A 22009-nucleotide genomic window follows, 5' to 3' on the forward strand; every position below is an offset into this window, starting at 1 on the left:
TTCAATATGTCCACTCACTCATGAACAAGACCCTTACCATCAACAACCTTGTGGATGATTGTATTGACTTCCTGCCTGTTACTGAAGCTTGGTTTACTGCTGAGACACCTTTCCCCTAACTGAAGCATCCCTGACTGGCTATATTTTCCACCACCTGCCTTTCCAAAACTCTGTGGTAGCATGGCCATTATCACTAATTAATACCTTTGCCTCTACCCCTATTCCTTTGGCACCACCTTTGAGCACTAAAAGTCTTGTTGCCTACCACCAAACTTTGAGATATCTTGCCCTCTTTCCCTCATCCTTCTGTACTTCATGCTTGAAGGCTTCTGTATCATTCCCAGTTCCCCGTGAACCCTCTCTGAATTCATTGCCTCTCTTTTCTTTCCAAAATGCTTTCTCAATAAAAACTTTGCTATTCATATTTATGATCACCTTCCTGAGTTCTCCACCTCTTCTTGCTTTGATTGTCAACAAGGCTATCATGAATACTTTCTTGTATCCTTCACTACCCCTCCTCCTACCCAGTTTCTTCTACAGCTGCCCTTGTGAAGCATACCTTCCCCCAAATCACCTGTAACTGTACTCTCAAATCCTGAACTGCTTGGACTCTCCACTCACCACAATACCTCTGTAGATGTTGATTTGATCAATCACTTCTTCATCTCCATCTTTGATATCCCTCATTCCTTGGGCAGGATTTTACTTGTGGGTTTTGGGACCCTGTCGACATGGTCAAATGGGGTTCAGAAGCCGGTATAATACGGGAAACAGTCACTGGACAGTGATTTTCCCCAATAGGAGGCCCTCCCAGACATAAAGAAATATCAGACTACCTTTTCAGGTAAATCTGAAGAACCCCAAGACTGAGGCACCCTCCCTCCAACTTTTTCAACTTTAATGTAAAATATTCCCTCAGTAGCTGGGTCACCATTTTGGAGCGGGAGCCTGGTCTGCTGCCGAGAGATCACCTCCAGGCAGCTGTCCTGTTCCCTGACACCTTCAGGGACCTGGTTAACTGGAAAATTCCAGTCGGCCTCCAACAAAAGGCTTTAATGTGTCTTTAGAAAGGTCAGTTGGCTACTTGCTGCTTACGAGTGGGCAGTCCAGCCACATACCTTTCATCCCACCTCCAGGAAAATGGCTGGGGGACAGAATAGAGCTGGGGTCTTGGCACATCAGCCAGCAGAGTGAAATTTACACACCCACCTGCCTTTGTACCCGCTTCTATCAGGGCCTAAAAATTCAGCTGACTGTGACTGTGTTGTTCTTGACCTCTTTAACACAGTCAACCATACCATCCTTCTCCAGCCTAGTGGAATAGCCTTCGGTTGGTTCCAGTTTTACATATCCAATCAAAGCCAGAGCATCTCCAGCAATTGATTCTCTGCTTACCCTCCATATCATCATCTCTGGACTCTAATTTGATTCATTCCTAACTGCCGCCTCCTTCATCTGCAAATATGGGGCCAGCTAATGACATAGACCTCTGCGTCTCTTAACCCCTCCTCTCCTCTACTGTCAGGATGCTTCCCCAATATTCAGTCTTTGAGACACCGTTTCCTTCAGCTAAACATTGGGAATACCAAAGCCATTGCCATTGGCCATCACTACAAATTCCCTACCCTCACCATTGTTCTGTCCCCTTTGCTGGTCAAAATCACGGTATCCTGTTCAACCCTTGAACTGAATTTTAACCATGGTTAAAGTTCTCTACTTTAAACAGCATTAGATACACCACAGTTATAAAATGTGTTAGAATTGATCTTAAAGTAAATTCTTATTTGTAAATCAAAGCAGTGTATTCCGTAGTTGTGAATATTATGTCATTTTTTTTAGATATGCGATTCTGTTGGACTGGGCAAACAGATTGCTTTCCATTCAGAAATGGTAAGCCTAATGGATTTCCTTTAATTGCCAGCCCTATTTTAACACTGAACCTATAGTAACTCTCCACCTCTCTCTTCCTTTCCACCTTTGAAACACTTTGTCAAACCTGCCTGTTTGACCAAGCTTCTGGTCATCTGACCTAACCTCTCTATGTAGCTCGGTGTCACATTTTGTTTTATAATGCTCCTGTGAAGCATCTTGGGACATTTCATTATGTTAAACGTGCTATATAAGTATACGTTGTTGTTGCAGCAGATTTTTTTTTCCCTTGCTTGTCCTTTGAGAGGAAAATTACCATTTTCATCATGGGGTGTTTGGTAGGGTTCCAGTGGGTATGTAGGTGACTGCTAAGGCCAACCTTTGCCCAGAAGGTTCTGCAAATAGGACAGGACACCACAGGCGATTGAGTTTAGGACAAGTTGCTGGCTTGGGATTTCCTCACCTTGCATTTTCTCTCTGCCTCTGATATGCGCTTGCTTTTGAAAGAGGCTGCACCGTTTTTCATTTGATTGTGCCAGGTGCAGCAATCCTGAGTGAACTTCTCCCAGACTCAGTCAATATCAAAACCCCTAAGCCTTCAGAGTGCCCTTGCAGTACACCTTTTGACTGCCATGAGACTGTACCCCAGACTTGAGCTCTCTATAGAAGATTCACTTTGGTAAGTGATTGTCAGGCATTCTGGTTACATGACCAGCCCAACAGTTGTGATTGCCTCAATCTGGTGTGGATACTTGGCATGTCAGCCCCTCAATATCCTGCCATATGATCTTCAGAAGCTTCCAAAGGCAGCGCAGTGAAAGTGGTTGAGCTTCTTGGCATGACACTAGTACACAGTCCAAGTCTTGTATGTGTAGAGCAATTTGGGCTGGCCTATTGATCCGTAGGCTTACAATTTGGTAGGCAGACTTACTCCTTTTCGCTCCCAGACTAATGTTCAAAGTCTGCCTAAGGCGACACTTGCTTTGGCAATTCTTGCATGTGTCTCGTCATCAATATAGACAACATGAGAGAGTGCGCTGCCGAGATAAGTAAACTTATCCACTGCTGACAGGTTCTGGTCATGGACTGAAACCTGGGCTTGAGCTAGGACTTTTCTGGAGTAGACTGGTACATTCCTTCAGTTTTCTTTGTGTTAATCGTAAGACCGAAGTTGTCACATGCTACATCCATGCCACATTGCATGTCCAGCTCTGAACCAGCTGTGCATAGTCATCAGCAAACAGGAAACCACAAAGTATATCCTGGGAGACCTTAGTCTTTGCCTGAAGTTGTCTCAGATTGAGCAGCTTCCTGTCCATGTGATATCTGATTCTGATGCCAGGGTCACCATCATGGAAGGCCTTGGGGCATGGTGGAGAAAAACATGCTGAAGTGTGTTGGTGCTACTGTGCAGCTCTGTTTAACTCTGTTGGTGACTGGGAATAGTTCAGAAGGCTCACCATCATCCAGGACACATGCAAGAATGGAACAGTCAAACCACCGTGATGACTTTCTTAGTCAGCCGAATTTCTCCATTACCTTCCAACGGTCCTCACAGCTGACTATGTCAAATAAACATGACTTGAGTATGAATTGAATTATAGTGAGGGAGAGTTGTGCATCATCAGCCTCTCACTCTCATTCTGACCTATCTTAGTCCAGTGGCAAGTTTAGATGGCTAGAGATAGATACGGATGCAGTGGGTGACCACAACATCATTTGTGTTTTGGTGAGCTCTGTGTTCCACAACACAGTGCTGACCCACCTTCAAAACCATTGGTCCTTAGATTGGTCTCATCCTCCCAGTCCACCGGAATTAGTCTTTACATGCAGGGGAGGCAAATCCTGAAGTCGCAAAGGGTAGGAGATCCGACTGCTGCCCTCACCTGGTTTGGCCAACCAGTTTTAGGGGTTTACCGGGGTGTGGCCATTGTTGCATACTAACAACCACTTGGAGCCACAGCTGAGAGCTGGGTGAAGGCAAGGACCAATACAGGATGAGCCACAGAATGTGACAAGTCTGCCTGTGACAGGTGCTACTCCTCCCTTATACGCGATAGCAAATATACAGCATGCATAAAATACAGGAAAAGGTTAATACTGCTCGAAATTAGTAAAGGAACAGTAAACTCTAGAGTTCCAACATTGACTCCCATGATCCATCAAAGGAAATATAGCAGAGCAGGAATTGCAGGAATGGTTTCTGTGTTGACCCTGCCAGAAACTACAGGATCAGCTTGTTTGAAATTGCTGGGTTACTCCAGCAGTAAATGGTGTGATGCGCTTGGGAGGTCTGGAAAATCCATTTGGAGGTGGGGGGGTGGGGTGGCAGAGGCAGCATTTGAGTATATGGCTGCACTATTTAAAGTTGAAATGTCCTTAAAGCATAACCAGTGTTCAGGAAGGTGAACACATGGCTCAAACAAGTATAAGTAAGAAGACAGCAGCAAACTGCTCAGAATGACAGAAATATTGTTTTTAATGAAATTTGGATGGATGGAATAGTGGAAATGGATAGACAAAGACCTTCTAACTCAACAGCCTGGACCATGTGGAAAGAGGTGCCAACTCCCTAACTCACAGGGTTCGACCTCCTCCTCCCCACCCAGTACAGGAAGAAGCTCAATTACCTCACAAGGTCAGTAAAGTTAATTATGACGGCAGCAAACTGTCATCTGTTTGTATTTTAAACTTTACATTATACAGAGGGCAACTAGTGACTTGCAATAGTCTTCAGGCCTGAAGTGGAACTCGTATACCTTTCCTGTCTCAATCAAGATTTTTTTAAATTGACCTTATCTGTGGCATCCTACAGCGGTCCTAAGGGCCACCTGCATTAGACCTTTTACTAGGCCTACCTCAGGCAAACAAATATTGGAAGAGGAGCCTCAAATAGGCAGTGGAGCCCTTTTTTGCTTGGACAAAGGGCCCTAACACCTGCTTCAGGTGCTGTATGCCTATTCTTTTGCTACCAGTGGCACACTTCCAGATTTTAATAAGTGCATGCTTCCTGCTCCCCTGTATTGGAGGCTTGGGTCCCTGAAAAAAGGCATGGTGTCATTAAATATCTAGACTATAAGTCTTGATTGGTTGCTTTAACTCACTTGGACATTTGCAAACCTGTTTACAGTACGATAAATGCTTTGCTATCTGTTGTATTAGGATCGGCGAACCACAGATAAACAAAGAGAACTTGACCGAGAAAAGGAAAGGCAACTGAAGGAACTTAATAAACAAAAACAGATTGAAAAGGTAAAAGGAAACCAACTTTACATGCAGTCAAATCTTTCTTATTAGCACTTTGGCTCGCATTTAGTTTGATAGGACACATTAATACAGGTTTGAACAGACATGCACTTTTATAGATAGTTTCAGAACTAAGTGCTTTGTGTCAATAACTCAATTTTTAATATTTTTCAGTTTCAGAGTGCAACAAAGTTTAAGTAAAAATATGGCAGGTGAGGGCAGCCATCAGGTCTCCTACCCTCAGTGTCTTAGGGATTTATATTATTCATAGGCATGAGATCCAGTTAGTTATTAATTAGAATTTTCAAAACGCCATTTTATAACATCATCCTTCAATGTAAATGAGAAACTGATCATGTTAAAACAATGTTGTTTTCAGGATTTAGAGGAACAAAGCCGCCTAATAGCTGCATCCAGTCGACCAAACCAGACCAGTGGTGAGGGCCAGTTTGTGCCATTGGGTAATAGTAGCCAGTCAGAAGACAGTGACGCAGGAGATGATGGAAAGAAGAAAAAGGAATTGGAAGCCTAAAGTGCTGAGAATGGAAAAAGATGAAAATGTTAATCGGGTTGCATTTGTATTCATAGAACAACAGGTGATATGCACCCAATAAAAGCCCAGATTTTGCAGTCAGCAGCAAAATGAAATAGTTGCCCCTGACTCGAAGAATGTTGCCTGTAGTGATCTCTTTGACATAGATTTCCCCTTTCTTGACATTATTTTGAATCTAGTGCCAAGTCATGGGAACCTCCAGGTGCCAACAGGATAAACAGCCAATCACATTGAACTATTCTCTCAGCTAGCAAATCAGGAAGTAAAATACACTATTCTTCACTATAAATAAAATTTTATGGAGAGTGAAATAAGTGATAGGGACATCTGCATTGGAAACTATAATATCATAATTTTTTTAATGTATCTAAAAACGTGGAATTTTTTTTATCAAAATGGAAAGATTTGGCATTACACAAATATAAAATCAGTTTTCCTGCAGAGAAGTTCTTCAGCAGTTGTTATGACTTTGTATGCCGTTTAAAAATCTAGTTACATTTCATTAATAAGGTCTAACTTTTTCGGGGGTTTTTAACAGTGGTATTGCAGAGTAAAAGGGGAGGTTTTCATTGGTGCAGTGATTTCCAATTGATTGCAGTCTACCAGGACTTTGTCAGTGCACCCTATGGAAGATCATAGAATCATTTACAACTACTTCTGGATTTTCATGGTCAATTGCATATGTGTGGACGCCAGAAGTTGCTGTCAATTTCAGAAGAGTAATGATGACAAACACTGACAGTTTTGCCATCATTACAACTGCAAAATTCAGGCCAAAATCACAGGAATATAGTTATAAAAAACATTAGGATCACTAAAAGAATTAATATAAAAATTAATTTGTAAAAATTGCTCTAAGCTGCTCAACCCAAGTGTGATGGAAGCTTTTAAAAACCTTTCAATCTGCAGCTTGCCTATCGTAACCCACTGTAACATGTAATAAGGGAAAACAATAGAGAAAGCACTGTATAAAGTTTCATTTTGAACTGCAACAGGTTGCTTACTAACTCTTCTACATATCTTTGCCTTTTTATTTGAAAACTTTAATTTTTGAAAGTAAAGGAATTATGTATTCTATATTTTATACATTTCATCTTTATATTGTGTGTATATGTGTGTTTAGAGAGAGCTAACATACCTACATTAGCCTGTTCATGGTTTTTTTAATTACTAATAGATCCCTTATGTGTCTTTTATAAAATTATAACATATGAAGGAAGTAGTTAGTGCTTTTGATAAATTGAATGGAAGTTTTTTCCCCCTTTACTAGTACTTGCTTTATAGTTGAGTATGCTGTGCTCTACTTAAGAAGTGAATCATGTTCTAAAATATGTACAGTTATCTTTTATACAGTTAATGAAATCCCTAGAATGTGTTTTACGGTATGGTGAAATACTTCCTTTGGATCACAGTTTATAAGCCTTACACCTATAACACACCAGTTGAGATTGAACAGGCTATGGGGTAACAGTGCAGACTGTTGGTTGGTGCAGCTGGATTTATTGAACTGAATTTACATAATATTAAAACTATTATAGCTGATCTATTGTAGAACATTTTGATTTCAGTTTTGTGAAGTCAAAGTGGAATACAATTTGGCCTGATGCCATCAAATAACTTTGCTCAAATTGAATTAAGCCACCTCCAAGGTACTAATTGATTTTAACCATTTATTCCAGATTCACAGTTTGGCAACTATTTTGTGTTTAATTTATGTTGAATTTAATTCTAAGATTGGATGAATGGGCAATACACTATATTTTATATATATTTTTGGAAAATCAGGGCGAGGGGTGGATCTTTTAGGAACACCGACAATTGCTTTATTTCTCTGGCTGTCACATGTTATCCTTAGTTACTACCTTTTTGAGGATATCTTTCACAACTGCGAAATAGCTGTGAACAATGAAAAATTTTAAATAGTTTGGTTGAGCTTTAGAGTAAATATTCCTCCATATTCCAACAAATCTGTTCCACAATTCTACACCATGCCCATCATTGCTTCAGTTAAACATTTTATACAAATTTTTAAAAGTACGTATTGTGCAGTAGTATGAGATTTTAGTTGATTCATGTTGTATTTTGTAATAATGTGGTTTTATTTGAGGTGGTTTGCAACGGCTGCATGCTACCAAATGCATGTCCCTTATAGTATTAAGACTATAATAATGAATAGCTCATTTCCTCATTATGGAACGACAGTTGGATTATATATAAATGTAAAAGAACTATGTCTTATCATTGAATTACATACTAATTGTGATTTTCCTATTTACATTCTTAATTGGCTTAAATGTGGAGAGTTAGTTTGAGGATTAGTATGAATTACGCAAAATTTATTGACACGCCAAAGAAGCAAAATTGCTTGCATTAAATTACATTATTATTATAGGCTCAGTATTCATCTTGAAGGGGAAAACTTGCACTGTAAGCACAGACCACTGCACTTTGTTGAGCAATATAGCACATAGAAACTGTAAAATTACTCAGTAAAAAGATTCTGCATAACCTACAAATTTTCAGAATGACCTATTTTTAAGGTAGCAACATTCCTCTTCAAATATATCTGTCTTGTCTCAGAAAATTTAAGTACACAAATACTGTAAATTCTTAATTTGAATATTAAATTAAAACAAGTGAAAAAAAAGTTAAAACTAGGCCAATGCACTATTCTAAACTTTCTAAATGTAGACGTACTGCAAGTTTAAAAAAACCCTTTAATTCATGTATTTATTTATACAGTAGTGTTTTCTAAAGGATATTTGTACTATTAAATGTTCACAGAGCAAAGTTTAATAAAACCCTTGATTGGGTTTGTGTGTGTGTTTTTAAAAAAAAAAGAAAACAGGTTAGGTACCATTTTATGGTTGGAGATTTGGAAAGTGCAAATACGAATGTACAAACAAAACGAATTGGGAGCAAAAATAGGTGACTCAGCCCTTCGAGCCTGCTCCACCATTCAACAAAATCATGGCTAATCTGATTGTAACCTTAACTCCACATTCCCACCTACCTCCAATAACCTTTCACCCCTTTGCTTATCAAGAATCTATCTAGCTCTGCCTTAAAAAATATCAAAGTTCCAAAGACTCATGGCCCTCAGAGAAAAAAATTCTCCTCAAGTCTGTCCTAAATGGGTGACCCCTTATTTTCAAATAGTGGCCCCTAGTATTAGATTCTCCCACAAGAGGAAACATCCTCTCCACATCAACCCTGTCAAGACCTATCAGGATCTCATATCTTGCAAACTCCTGCCAATTCTGTCCAGCCTTTCCTCATAAGACAACCTGCCCAATCTAGTTATTAGTTCAGTAAACATTCTCTGAACTGCTTCCAACATATTTACATCCTTAAATAAGGAGACCAATACTGTACACAGTACTCCAGATGTGGTCTCACCGATGTCCTGTATAACTGAAGGATAACCTCCCTACTTTTATATTCAATTCCCCATGCAATAAATTATAACATTCTATTAGCTTGCCTAATTTCTTGCTTTACCGGCTGTTATGACATGGCTGATGATGTGTGTCAGGTGGACCAAATCCACAAGGGAAACTTGGTCGCACTCTCAACGGTTTTGCAATTTATATTTATTACCAGAATATGTGTGCACTGAATTCAAAAGTAATAAGTCCATCAAGACCTTTAGAGATTATAAAAAGTAAATTCAAATATTTATTAACAAAATAAAAGATTTCAAGCACATACATAAGACTACAATAGCTACTATAACAAATCCTAAACTTCTTAATTAACTTGACCCCCAGTTACACCCCCTTTAAGGCAACAGCCCAAAATAGATTTTAGATTTAAAACAACCAGCAAGTTAACATAATACCCATTTGACAGTGGAATTCCAAATGTCTTTTCCCTAACTTCAGTTTTATTATATAGCAGACTTACGCATAAATGGCTGGAGGCTTCATTAAGGCTGTTTCACACACTCCTTTTAGAGCTTTAAATGGCCACCTCCCACATAGCCTTTCATTCTCCTTTATATATGCTTCTCTCTTTTTAACACGTAAATTCTATTGTTTCAAATGTCTTTGAAACTGTATCTTCCACATAATATAAAAACTTTCACGTTGCCAATATTGCTAGTAATCTTTGGGAAAAATAAACACTCCTTAGCCTTGCTTATCTGGCTATTTGTAAACAGACTAAGATCCCTTTGAAATCTAAATAATCCCTTTATTATCCACAAATGCAAATTCCCTTCACACCTTACATGCTAAGCCAGCATCCATGTTTACTCATTAGCATGTCAAGCACCTAGCTTCTTTTGATGATTTCAAGCTTGTAGTCTACTTGACTCCAACATGTAATTAAATCACACAGACAGACCCAACTATACTTACCCCCATAAACCAGAAAAATATTATGAAAATTAGTCACACCTGAATACTAGCCTTTTGCAATTTATTCACTAGGACTCATTGATCCCTCTGCACCTTAAAGCTCTGCAATCTCACCATTTAGATAATGTTTCTTTTTTTATTCGTCCTGCCAAAATGGAAAACTTAACATTTTCCCACATTATACTCCATTTACCAGGTCTTTGCCCACTCACTTTACCCATCAATAGCCTTTTGTAGCTTCCTTATGTCCTCTTCACAACTTACTTTCCTATCTATCTTTGTGTCATCAGCAAATTTGGCGACAATACCCCTGGTCTGTTCATCAAAGTCATTTATATAAATTGTAAAAAGTTGAGGACCCAGCACTAACCCATGTTGGACACCACTCGTCACATCCTGCCAACCAGAAAAAGACCCATTTATGCCAACCCTCTGCTTCCTGTTAGCTAGCCAATCTTCTATCCATGCCAATATGTTATTCCCTACACCATAAGCTTTTATTTTCTGCAATAACCTTTGTTGTGGCATCTTATTAAATGCTTCTGGAAACCTAAGTACAGTACATCCACCCCTTTATCCACAGCACATGTTACTACTTCAAAGAATTACAATAAATTGGTTAAACATGATTTCCCATTTAGAAAACCATGTTGACCTCTACCTGATTTCCTTGAATTTATCTAAGTGCCCTGCTATAATGTATTTTCCCTATGACAGATGTTAAGCCAATTGGGCTGTAGTTTCCTGCTTTCTGTCTCCTTTTTTGAATAAAGGAGTTACATTTGCTATTTTCCAATCTAATGGAACCTTCCCAAATCTAGGGAGTTTTGGAAAATTAAAACCAACCCATCAACTGTCTCACTGACCACTCCTTTTAAGACCCGAGGATGAAGTGCATCAGGACTCTGTTGGAGCTGCGTGCTGACAAGTCCCAATTTTCTCAGTACCACTACCCTGGTGATTGTAATTTTCTTGAGTTTTTCCCCCTCCCTTCAATTTCCTGATTTACAGATATTTGTGGGATGTTACTTGTATCCTCTATAGTGGACACCGATGCAAAATACCGGTTGAATTCATCTGCCGCCATCTTATTTTTCATTGTTAATTCCCCAAATTCACTTTCTGTAGGATCAACGCTCACTAATTCTTTTTCAGATATCTATAGAAACTCTTACTATCTGTCTTTATATTTCCTGCTAGCTTTCTCTCATACTCTAATTTTTCTTTCCTTATAAATCTTTTAGTCATTCTTTGCTGTTCTTTATATTTTGTCCAATCTTCTGACCTACCACCCGTCTTTGCGCAATTATATTTCTTTAAGTTTGATACTATCTTTAATTTTTTTAGTTAACCACGAATAATGGGCCCTCCTCTTGGAATTCCTCTTTCTCTTTGGAATGGATCTATTCTGAAGTATCCCCTTAAATGTCCACCCTCTGCATCTCTATTGACCTACCCCTTAACCTAATTTGCCAGTTCACTTCAGCTAGCTCTGTTTTATGTCCTCAAAGTTGCCCTTATTTAAGTTTAAATTACTAGTTTTGGACTCACTCTCATCTTCCTCAAACTGAATGTAAAATTCAATCATATTATGATCGCTGCTACCTCGGGGCACCTTCATTATGGGATCATTAATTAATCCTATCTCATTGCACAATACCAGGCCTAGTATCGCCTGCTCTCTGGTTGATGCCAGAACATGCTGTTCTAAGAAACTATCCAGAAACCTTCTATGAATTCCTCATCCCGGCTACGTTTGCCAATCTGATTTTCCCAGCCTATGTGCAGATTAAAATCCTCCATAATTACTGTTATGCCTTTCTGACAAACTCCTATTATTTCTCCCTTCATACCCCATCCTACTGTGAGGTTACTGTTAGGAGGCCTATACAAGACTCCCACAAGTGATGTCTTGCCTTTATCATTTCTCATCTCTACCCAAACCATTTCTACATCCTGGTTTCCCGAATTTAGGTCATCCCTCGTTAATGTGCTAATATCGTCATTAATTAACAGGGCCACCCTTGCACCACCTCCTAGCTTTCTGTCCTTCCTAAATGTCACGTAACCTTCAATATTCAGGTCCCAATCTAAGCCATTACAGGGACTTGGCTGCAGGATGACAATCAGATTATATTTCTATTTGTGCTCTTCTTTCATCCGTTTTGTTTTGAATGCTGTGTACATTGAGATACAGAGCCTTTAGTTTTGTCCTTTTTTGTAACCTCTAGCATTGTCTGCTGATCTACTCTTAGATTTGTACTCCCTGTATTCTCTGTCCCTTCCTATTAGAGCCTGTTTATCATTTTCCACATTCATACCTTTCATCTTTTCTCTACACTTTAATTTACCACCTCTTCCCAAATTTGATCCCTTGCCCCCATTATCCAGATTAAAACCCTCTCTACTTCCTTATTTATGTGCCTTGCTAGAACACTGGTCTCAGCATGGTTCAGGTGTAGACCACCCAACGGTACAACCCCTACTTCCCCCAGTATTGCTGCCATTGTCCCACGAACCGGATCCAACTTCTTACACACAACTCTTTGAGCCACGTATTCGTCTCTTTAACTTTATGTAGACTATGCTAATTTGCACGTGGTTCTGGTAATAATCCAGAGATTATTACCTTTGAGGTTCTGCTTTTTCATTTAGTGCCTAACTCTTCATACTCTTTATCAAAACCTTTTTCCTAATTCTACGTATGTCATTGGTACCTACGTAGACCACAACAACTGGATCCTCCCCTTCCCACTACAAGTTTCCAACCCTGAGCAGATGACCCAACTCTGACACCAGGCACGCAACACAACGACTGCTGGACTCTCGCTGTTGGCTGCAGAAAACAGTGTCAATCCCCCTCACCATACTGTCCCCTACTACCACTACATTCCTTTTTGCTCCCCCCACTTGAATGGTTTCCTGTACCACGGTGCCATGGTCAGTTTGCTCATCCACTCTGCATCCCCCACTCTCATCCAAACAAACTGAGAACCTCAAACCTTTGGATAATTGCAAAGGCTGAGGCTCCTGCAATTCCTCAAGTTGCAAACATTTACTGCAGACATGTTTGCCCTGGATCACACTGGCATCCAGGAGCCCCCACATGCAGCAGCCTTGACACATCACCTATTCTGCCACCCTTAATCTGCTTTAATTAATTAATTATATTTTTCATTTATTTATTTTCCTTTTTTATATATTTTATTAACTTTACCACCAGTTTGTATACTATTTTGAACCTTGGGACTGGAATAGCTCTTAACCACTTACCAGGTACTCACCAGACAGCTATCTTCTTTTCCTGTAGTAGAGTAAGAACCAATTCCTACAGGGTTAAAAAGGCTGAAAAAGCAACAGGAAAGCAACACCACCTTCCCCACCTTGTTGAGCTCTCCCACTCACCAAATCCTTAGGTATGCACTCAGTTCCAGAGCTGCATTCGTCTGAGGGCCCTTCCTCCAACAGCTTAGTAACCAGACATTAGCTGAGCCATACAGACCACAAAAGGCCCCAGGCCCAGTCTCTGATTTGTGCTGAATTAGGTGACCTCGAAAAAGCAAGAACAAAATCATTACAATTGACCTCATACTTGAGTTAGGGAGGGGAAATTAGGGTTCCTGTTGTTGATTTCTTTACAAAAGCCCTGCTGGAAGTACACATGTTTGGATACCTGGTAAGAAGTACTACCAACTGCAACAACCTGTTACTTCAGGTTTCTGCCTGCCTGCTTTGTTAAACCAGGAGGTGGTACTAAGTCAGGGATGAACAACCTTACTGAACTTAAGAGCCACGTATGATAATCTTCACACTGTCGAGAGCCACAGGACATAAACAAACTTTACACAGACTAATTACAGCTAGGAGAGCTAGTGGAGGTCTTGTGGGGCTTGAAGGAGCTCTGTCAGGTGTTCATTTGTAAGGGCTGCATGACGTTTCAACTTTACAAGCTTCATTGTGGAGTACAGCGATTCACAGCAGTATGTTGTGCCAAAAATTGAAATGAGTCTCACACTAGTTTTCTTGAGTTGAGGATATTTTGTTTCTGGCACTTGCTTCCAGAACGTGATTGTAGATTGTGATTTACGCATCATCTTTGGACCATGGTCCTCCTGAAAGTCCAATAGTTCCGTTTCTACAGCAGATGTTTCCATAACCAGAGGTTCAAGAATTGGACAACCATCGTTGACCACATCAACCATGAATGGGTTTACAAGAAAGATGAAGCAGTATCTCAACTTCTGCAAGTCATCAAACCTGGCTTGAAAATTATCAAGCAGTCCTTGTAATTCATCCCGGTATTCTTCGAGTTTGATACTTCAATATCGGGAAATCTGTTTACCCTGCTTTTGAGTTGGGGAAAGTGGCTGAAGTTTCTTGGCAGCATGTCTCTTTGCCAAAGCCTTACTTTATCCTGGAAGCTGAAAACTGTCTAAGGTCAGAAATAATCTAATCCTTCCCCTGGAGTGCCAAGTTGAGAGTTTATAGATGTTACATAATATCAGTAAGAAACATCAGACCCTGCATCCATTCATCATCTTCCAGCTGTGAATAGGATCTTTTCTTCAAGGAAAGCAATGATAGGGTCCAGCAGTTCCACAAACCTATTCAAGACATTGCTGATTGATAACCACCTCACAACGCAGTGGAAAGAGATGTTGTCAGGCTTGTCTTCAAGATCCAGCTCTGCAATAAAATTTTTGTCGGTCAGCCTTCTCTTTTGTAATGGGAATGATGCAATGAATAGGAAGAAACTTCGGAAATTTGGGATCACTTTTCAAGAGTGCAATTAGGTCTACGTTTTTCCCCACCATTGCCTGTACTCCATCCATTGCAACACTGATGAGTTTATCCAGTGGTAGATCGGCATTTGTCAACACCAAGTACATCTTTTATGTCAACACCAAGTTTCTTTTAGTGCCACTAAATCTAACATTTCTTCTTTCACAATTACATCCAAGGAAACATGACAAATATTGCCAGTTGTGGGTTGCCTTGTATGTCTGTGGATTCATCAATGGCTAAGCTGAATGCTAGAGAATTACTTCAGATAGTTTTGTATGTTGCTTGCAACTTCAGCACTGATCTAGGAAATATGCCTTCCCATAGTGTGGCGTGAGATTGGAATTTGTGTTATTAGTCACTGAAGTTTTGTGTTATTTGGATCTAAACCTACAACAACTCCAATTCTTCTTAACAAATGCTCCATCAGTGTATGGACATCTAGCACAAGCAATATTCCATGACATAAAAAACAGCCTAGGTCATTGTGTCTGTTACTGAACGTTGAATGGAGTGACAGCTGGCTATTTAGGGATGATTTTAACATGGTTAACTTGTTTTTCCATAATTCTGAATTAGGAGGATACTCAGACAAAACGTTTTTGTGATTCATTTCGTAGTGGCTAATCAACTTATTGGCTTTGTAGTGAGTGACTGATGCATTGCAGATAAGGCACATAGGTTTTCCACCTTTAGCAATGAATGCAAAATCTTCCTTCCATTCTGGCTTAAAATTTCTGTTTTCATCTTCATATTTTGCTCCCCACAATTTGACAATGTAATTTTCATTCTCAAATTTACGTAGGGTTAACACTTAAGCATAAGTTGCATTGAAATAGCTTTAGATTTATGAACTGTGAGCACAATTTGTATTCTGAGCATAAACAAGGGCTTCCAATCTTTATCTTCAAAGATCCTGCCTTGGAATTTTCTCCAAAAGTCACCCCAACTCAGATGGCTTCAACAATGGCCCACCTCATTGGGTTTCAATCTCGTTTTCTGAGATTCTGTTCCCTAGATTCCCGAGTACCCTTAAGCATTAAATTTCAATCACAATTTCAGCTCTTCGGCCGTGCTGGAACCCTACTGCTCCAAATGGTCCTGCTTCCCCATAGGCCCGCAGCACGGAGTCACCAACTGCCTTCTTGGGTCTTCAAGGCTTCCTTAGCCCTTTTTGATTACCTAGCCTTCTCCTGAGCCCAATTCAATTAAAGTCTGCTCCCTGCAGCACTTTCTTTAATTGGAGACTGTTTCTTCTTTTATTAACTCAACTGGGACCTGTTCCTGTTCCTTGTCCCCTGTCCCTGCCTCTGGGACACTTCTTGGGACCTCTCCTTGTTCTCCTCTCCGGGATCATTCCTGATCATGGCGTTCTGCATCCAGTCACCTGACCTGAGTTTTCACACTCCTCTTTTTTCCGTGTGCCTGAAGGGCCGAAAGAATGAAAAGTTGCTGAAGTGGGTATGTGCAGCCCATTCCCGGCTTGTGTGGAAGTCTGAAGACTGTTGGGATTTGGAGTTCCTGACGAGTAGTTAGCTTTGAGTTTCATAACACAGTTTATGTTAAATTGAGTTACAAAAAGGTGTTCAGCCAATACTTTTCCACAAGCCACACTTTAATTGTCAAAGAGCCACATGCAGCTCGTGAGTCGTGGTTTGGCCACACCTGTAGAAAGTCTTTAAATGAACATTGAAGATGCAGCAATTGAGACTCTGATGTAATATTGAAACGTTCCATTTGTAACGCTGTCCCGGTCTGTTTCTTATGTTCAACCCTACATAACCTTGTGTATCCAGAAGTTGACCATATTCTATCTAACTCGCACCAAGTGACGTTCACTCATCATTACTTGCACACTGACAACCCCAGCTCTAGCTCACCACCTCTTTTGACTCTTCCGCTGTTCCTAATTATCAGACAGCTTGTTTGGCATTCAGTGCCGGATAAGCAGAAATTTCCTCCAATTTAATATTGGGAAGACTGAAGCAACTCCGTTCCTCAGCTACTGACACCATCCCTCCCTGGCAACTGTCTGAAGCTGAGCCAAACTGTTCACACCCTTGGTGTCAGCTATGACCTCGATAAACTACCAACCACATATCCGTGCAATCACTAACATCACCCAACTCTGTCCCTACCTCAACTCATCCACTGATAAAACACTCATCCATGCCTTTGTTACTTCTAGTCTTAATAATTCCAACAAACTCCTGGCTGGCCTCCCATATTCTACCCTCCATAATCTTGAGATCATCCAAAACTCTGCTGCCCATATCTTAACTCATATCAAATCTTGTTCACCCTTCTCCCCTGTGCTCACTTATCTATACTGTCTCCCGGTTAAGCATTGCCTTGATTTTAAAGTTCCAATCTTTGTTTTCAAATAACCTCCATGACTTCACCCCTCCCTATCTCTAATCCCCTGCAGCCCCACAAACCCCTAATCTACTCTCATCTAATTCTATATCCCTAAAATCTACCTCTTTGACCAAGATTTGGGTCATTTGCCATAATTTTTTTTTGTTCTTACATGGGATGTGAGTGTCACTGGCAAGGCCAGCATTTATTGTCTATTCCTAATTGCCCTAGAGAAAATGATGGTGAGCTGCTTCTTGAACCGCTGTAGCCCACGTGGTGTAGGTTCATCCACAATGCTGTTAGGAAGGGAGTTCCAGGTTTCTGATGTAGCAACAGTGCAGGAATGGCGAGGTAGTTCCAAGTTAGGATGGTATGTGGCTTGGAGGGGGTAGTGGTGTTCCCATATGTCTGCTGCCCTTGTCCTTCTGGATGGTCACTGTTTTGGAAGGTGCTGTCAAAAGAGGTTTGGCGAGTTGCTGCAGTGCATTTTGTAGATGGTACACACTGCGCATCGGTGGTAGAGGGAGTGAATGCTTAAGCTGCTGCATGGGGTGCCAATCAAGCAAGCTGCTTTGTCCTGAATGGTATTGAGCTTCTTGAATGTTTTTAGAGCTGCGCTCATCCAGGCAAGTGAGGAATAATCCACCACGCTCCTGACTTGTGCCTTGTAGATGGCAGACAGGCTTTGGGGAGTCAGGAGGTGAGTTACTCGCTGCAGAACTCTTAGCCCCTGACCTGCTCTTTAACTACAGTATTCATATGGCTAGTCCAGTTCAGTTTCTGGTCAATGGTAACCCCCAGGATGCTGATAGTGAATGGTGGGGTTTCAGCGATGGTAATGCCATTGAACATCAAGGGGAGATAGTTAGATTCTCTTTGTTGGCACTTGTTTGGCATGAACATTACTTCTGTTAGGATCCCCATAGAGACCTATAACTTTTTTAAAAAGGGATCTGAACTTCCAGTTATTACCTGAAATAATGATCTGACAAGATTTCACATTTTAAAACTTTTACTGCAACAAATGACTAAAAAAAATGATTTCTTTTTGTAAAAACTTAAATTTAACTACGGAAAGTGACATTCCCTTTGTATACTTATCACCCATCGCTCTCTCCACAGAATTAGTCTTTTTAGTAAACAGTTCACAGTTACTCCTACTCCAATGGGTTCCCCTATCCCTGTTTTGCCGAGTAGCAACATTAACTGACTATCTGCAGGCACTTTCCTCAAATTCCAGAGAGTTTCTTAAATTCATCACTGGAAGTAATGCCTGTTCTGATGATGATTCTTCTCCCCTGGCCTTGCCAGAACAAATCTCCCAGAATCCATATAAAGATGTTGGACGTCTTCGACTAAAGACTGTCTCCCTCCCACAGCCAGCTGTGGTAGCTTGCAAAGTCAAGCAGCCTTTTCCCTCTGCTGACCACATAATTGCTGCTGTCTGTTCGTGATATACATTAATTCGCAGGAAAGCCTGTAACCTGATATCAAAATGGCTACCTCTGCCCTCTTTCTCCATGGCAACTTTAGCATTTTACCTGAATGCGATGTTAATTAGTTACCCTTGACCTCAACTCCCTTTCCTCTTAGAAATAAATGGATAATCTGAAGCACAACTGTTTACAACCCAAAACCTACAACACATTTCTGGGATTTTGGGAGACTCAGGGTCTACTCACCGTAAACTCAGAGATTGCTGCCAATGTCTCCCAACTTCAATATTTTGCATTTTCTTACCAGCAAAATAATTTAAACCTTCATTTGATCTCTAACAATCAAACCAGCCAGCCTTACTGTCAGGCAGACTGCAGAACCCTCTTCATTTACCCTAAATTTAAAGATATAGAGCCACAATATGATAATCTTGTAAACCTCAATTGTAACACTTGCCACTTATCAGCCCAAGCCAGAATGTTGTCCAGGTCTTGTTACATGTGGGCATGGACTCCTTCCATATCTGAGGAGTCTTGAATGGTACTGAACACTGTGCAATCATCAGCAAACCTTATGATGGATGGAAGGTCATTGTTGAAGCAGCTGAAGATGGTTGGGCCTAGGACACTACTCTGAGGATCTCCTGCAATTATATCTGGGGCTGAGATGATTGGCCTCCAACAACCACAACCATCTAACATAATACTGCTTTACGGGGCTCAGGTCAAATTTTGCTTTATAATTCTCCTGTCATGTGCCTTGGGATGTTTTATTACAACAAGTTGCTATTGTTGTACAATAGCTTCTGATCTGACAACAGCTCAATTTTAAAATTTTCATCCTTGTTTTCAAATTCCCCCATGGCTTCACTCCTCACTCTGTAACTTCCTTAGTTCTAAAAACTTTTGAAATCTCGCTGCTCCTCCAACTCTGGCCTTATGCACACCCCCAATTTTAATCACTCCATCTTACCTTCAGTTGCCTCGGCCAGAAGCTCTGGAATTATGTCCCTAAATCCACCCCTCTAACTCTCAAGACACACCTTAAACCTCTTTTTGACCAAGCTTCCGGTCTCTACCCTTTTCATACCTCCTTTAGTGGCTCAGTATCAAATCTTGATTGATAACCCTTTTGTGAAGTGCCTTGGGACACTGTCACATTAACAACACAATATAAATGCAATTTGTTGTTTGGATTCAAATCATCAGTAGATTTCATGAAATCTATACTGGTGAAAACAAAGCTTTAGAGAAAGGGGAAAAAAAAAACCACTATTGGAGAACTTGCAATGGAAAGTTGCAGTCATACAAATATAAAAGTGCACTTTTCAATCATATGTACACCATGATTGATATTTTCAGTAATGAGACACTACTCCTGAGTCACATTTTTCACTCTGCCTCCCTCTGCCTCCACATACTCTCTGTCACTCCATGTATCAGCTCCTTACCCAAAACCGTGTGCCAACAAAAGGAGCTGAGAATGTCATCATGATATGGAATTTTCAATATTTGCTAGTATTCCTAAAAGTTAAACGGCTGCTTTCCACTGCTGCAGCCCCACCTTTAGCTTTCTCCCCAACAAAACTAAAATTTATGGGTTGGAAAAATGACTGTTGAGGCAGTGGGCAGGTAGCAATTGCTTTGCAAATATTTTAATCTTTCAGGTTTGGTTATTTATAACATTTTCTGTTACCCTTGTGTTCTGTCAAGTCCATGGTATTTTGGAGCCAAAACAGGATTGGTCAGAAACCCAAGACAGCAACTGCTACCAGAAATTGTCCAGTTTCTTACTGGACTATCAAATGCACTTTAACCCAAAACTAATACTGACACTAACTAGAAACTGCTGCTTGAACTGCAAAAGGAGCTGGAAAAGCATTTTTACTGTCAACTATCCAAAAATAGCTATGCGAACCTACCTTTCAAAATTATCCATGCTTTCATTTAACATCTAATGCTGTATTCACAGTGTAACTGTGGTGCTGCTCTATAGCAGAAAGTGCAGTCTTTGTGTAAAGACCGTTTGAATTGAGTGAGGGGCCAAGGAACTGATGATCTAAATTCACTTCATACTCAGTTTGGGACTTGAAATCCTATTTATACTCCAAATCTAACACCGTTCATCTAGTGTTGATGCGAAGCCCAAACAGCTTTGCAAAATTTTAGTGTGAATGCTCATTAAAGCTGTTTATATTTTATAGCTCAGGTCTGGGGAGAATGAGCCAACAATACAGGTTTAAAAAAAAGGAAATAACTCGCAACTACATGCTTACATCTTTTCAAACCTTTCTTTCGACCTATGTTTGATATCTTCGACCAACTGAAATTTGCCCCACACACTTGTCTGGTGCTATTCAATTGTATCAAAACATCCAGTGGTTACATAAACATAACATATACAGCACAGAAACATTGTTTGTATAATTCCTAATAGCTTATTAAGCACTTATTCAGCACTTAAAGCTGCTTTACACTGAAAATAACATCCAGATCTGAAATCTGTTTGCAAACTAGTTTTTTTTCTATACAGATATACAGGGTGGGTGAAAGTTGAGTAATTGAGAGCTTACAGAGTTTTGAGTATTGTGAATAGATTGTTAAGTAACCTACAAACAAGGTTCATGGTCAATGAAAGGGGAAGGGAAAAATTGTTAGGTGTTCATTCACTTGGTAAAAAGAAACACATCTAATTCCTGTTTTCTGTTCTGAGACATTGCTAAGTTGTAATGAATTGAAGTTGCAGCTCATTCAAACTTATTCTTAAGTCAAAGAGCTCGACATTGATGTCACAAATATACTGTATCTAACAGGCTTTTGGTGTATTATTTACAATGATTTTATTACTGAAGGTGCGTTTAATCTATTTCTTTAAAACTATTCAAACTGTTTTAATACTCCTGTACCAATATATTTTGATTAATGGTATTGTACTTGCTTCTACTTAAAACATGATATATATATCTATATTATATATATTTATATATACACAAGTTCAATGAATCATAAACTCTTAAAACAAAGTTAAATACTGGAAAGAGCAACTTATTTCATTTATTTATATTTGATATTAAAGAATTAGTTAAAAACCACTCTGTCTCAGTATATACTTGAAACTTTTGCACAATGAAGTAACCAAAAATACAATGCATGTCTTAACAAGCTGGGTAAGCCGGTGCTTTAGTGAACTTTCAATGACAGTTGTCTCAAACAGCCTGACAATGCATCTCAATTTATTCTCATTCTTCCCCTCACTGCTTTCATTCTAGACATTTGTTGTTCTCAGTAAAGTAAGCCAGTGATAATCACAGCACATTGAAACAACAGACCCATTTCATTTCTTTTAATTTAAATTATATTCAAAAATAATGACGGTAATGATAAATCATAATGTAGATTAATAC

General features: G+C 39.9%; 1 protein-coding gene across 5 annotated transcripts in view; it reads left to right on the plus strand.

Moving 5' to 3' along the window:
• appl1 (adaptor protein, phosphotyrosine interaction, PH domain and leucine zipper containing 1) overlaps nt 1–6744 on the plus strand; it is a 48747-nt gene extending 42003 nt beyond the window's left edge. For all 5 annotated transcript variants that reach the window (XM_078543537.1, XM_078543538.1, XM_078543539.1 and 2 more), the window contains 3 exons: nt 1840–1890; nt 5032–5121; nt 5495–6744. In XM_078543537.1, the coding sequence (XP_078399663.1) occupies nt 1840–1890; nt 5032–5121; nt 5495–5647 (294 nt within the window). In that variant the 3' untranslated portion in view covers nt 5648–6744. The remainder of the gene's footprint in view (nt 1–1839; nt 1891–5031; nt 5122–5494) is intronic.
• Nucleotides 6745–22009: the final 15265 nt, after the last annotated feature.

The sequence above is a fragment of the Cetorhinus maximus genome, chromosome 6 (genome assembly GCF_964194155.1).
Source record: "Cetorhinus maximus chromosome 6, sCetMax3.hap1.1, whole genome shotgun sequence".
In the NCBI taxonomy this organism is placed as follows: domain Eukaryota; kingdom Metazoa; phylum Chordata; class Chondrichthyes; order Lamniformes; family Cetorhinidae; genus Cetorhinus; species Cetorhinus maximus.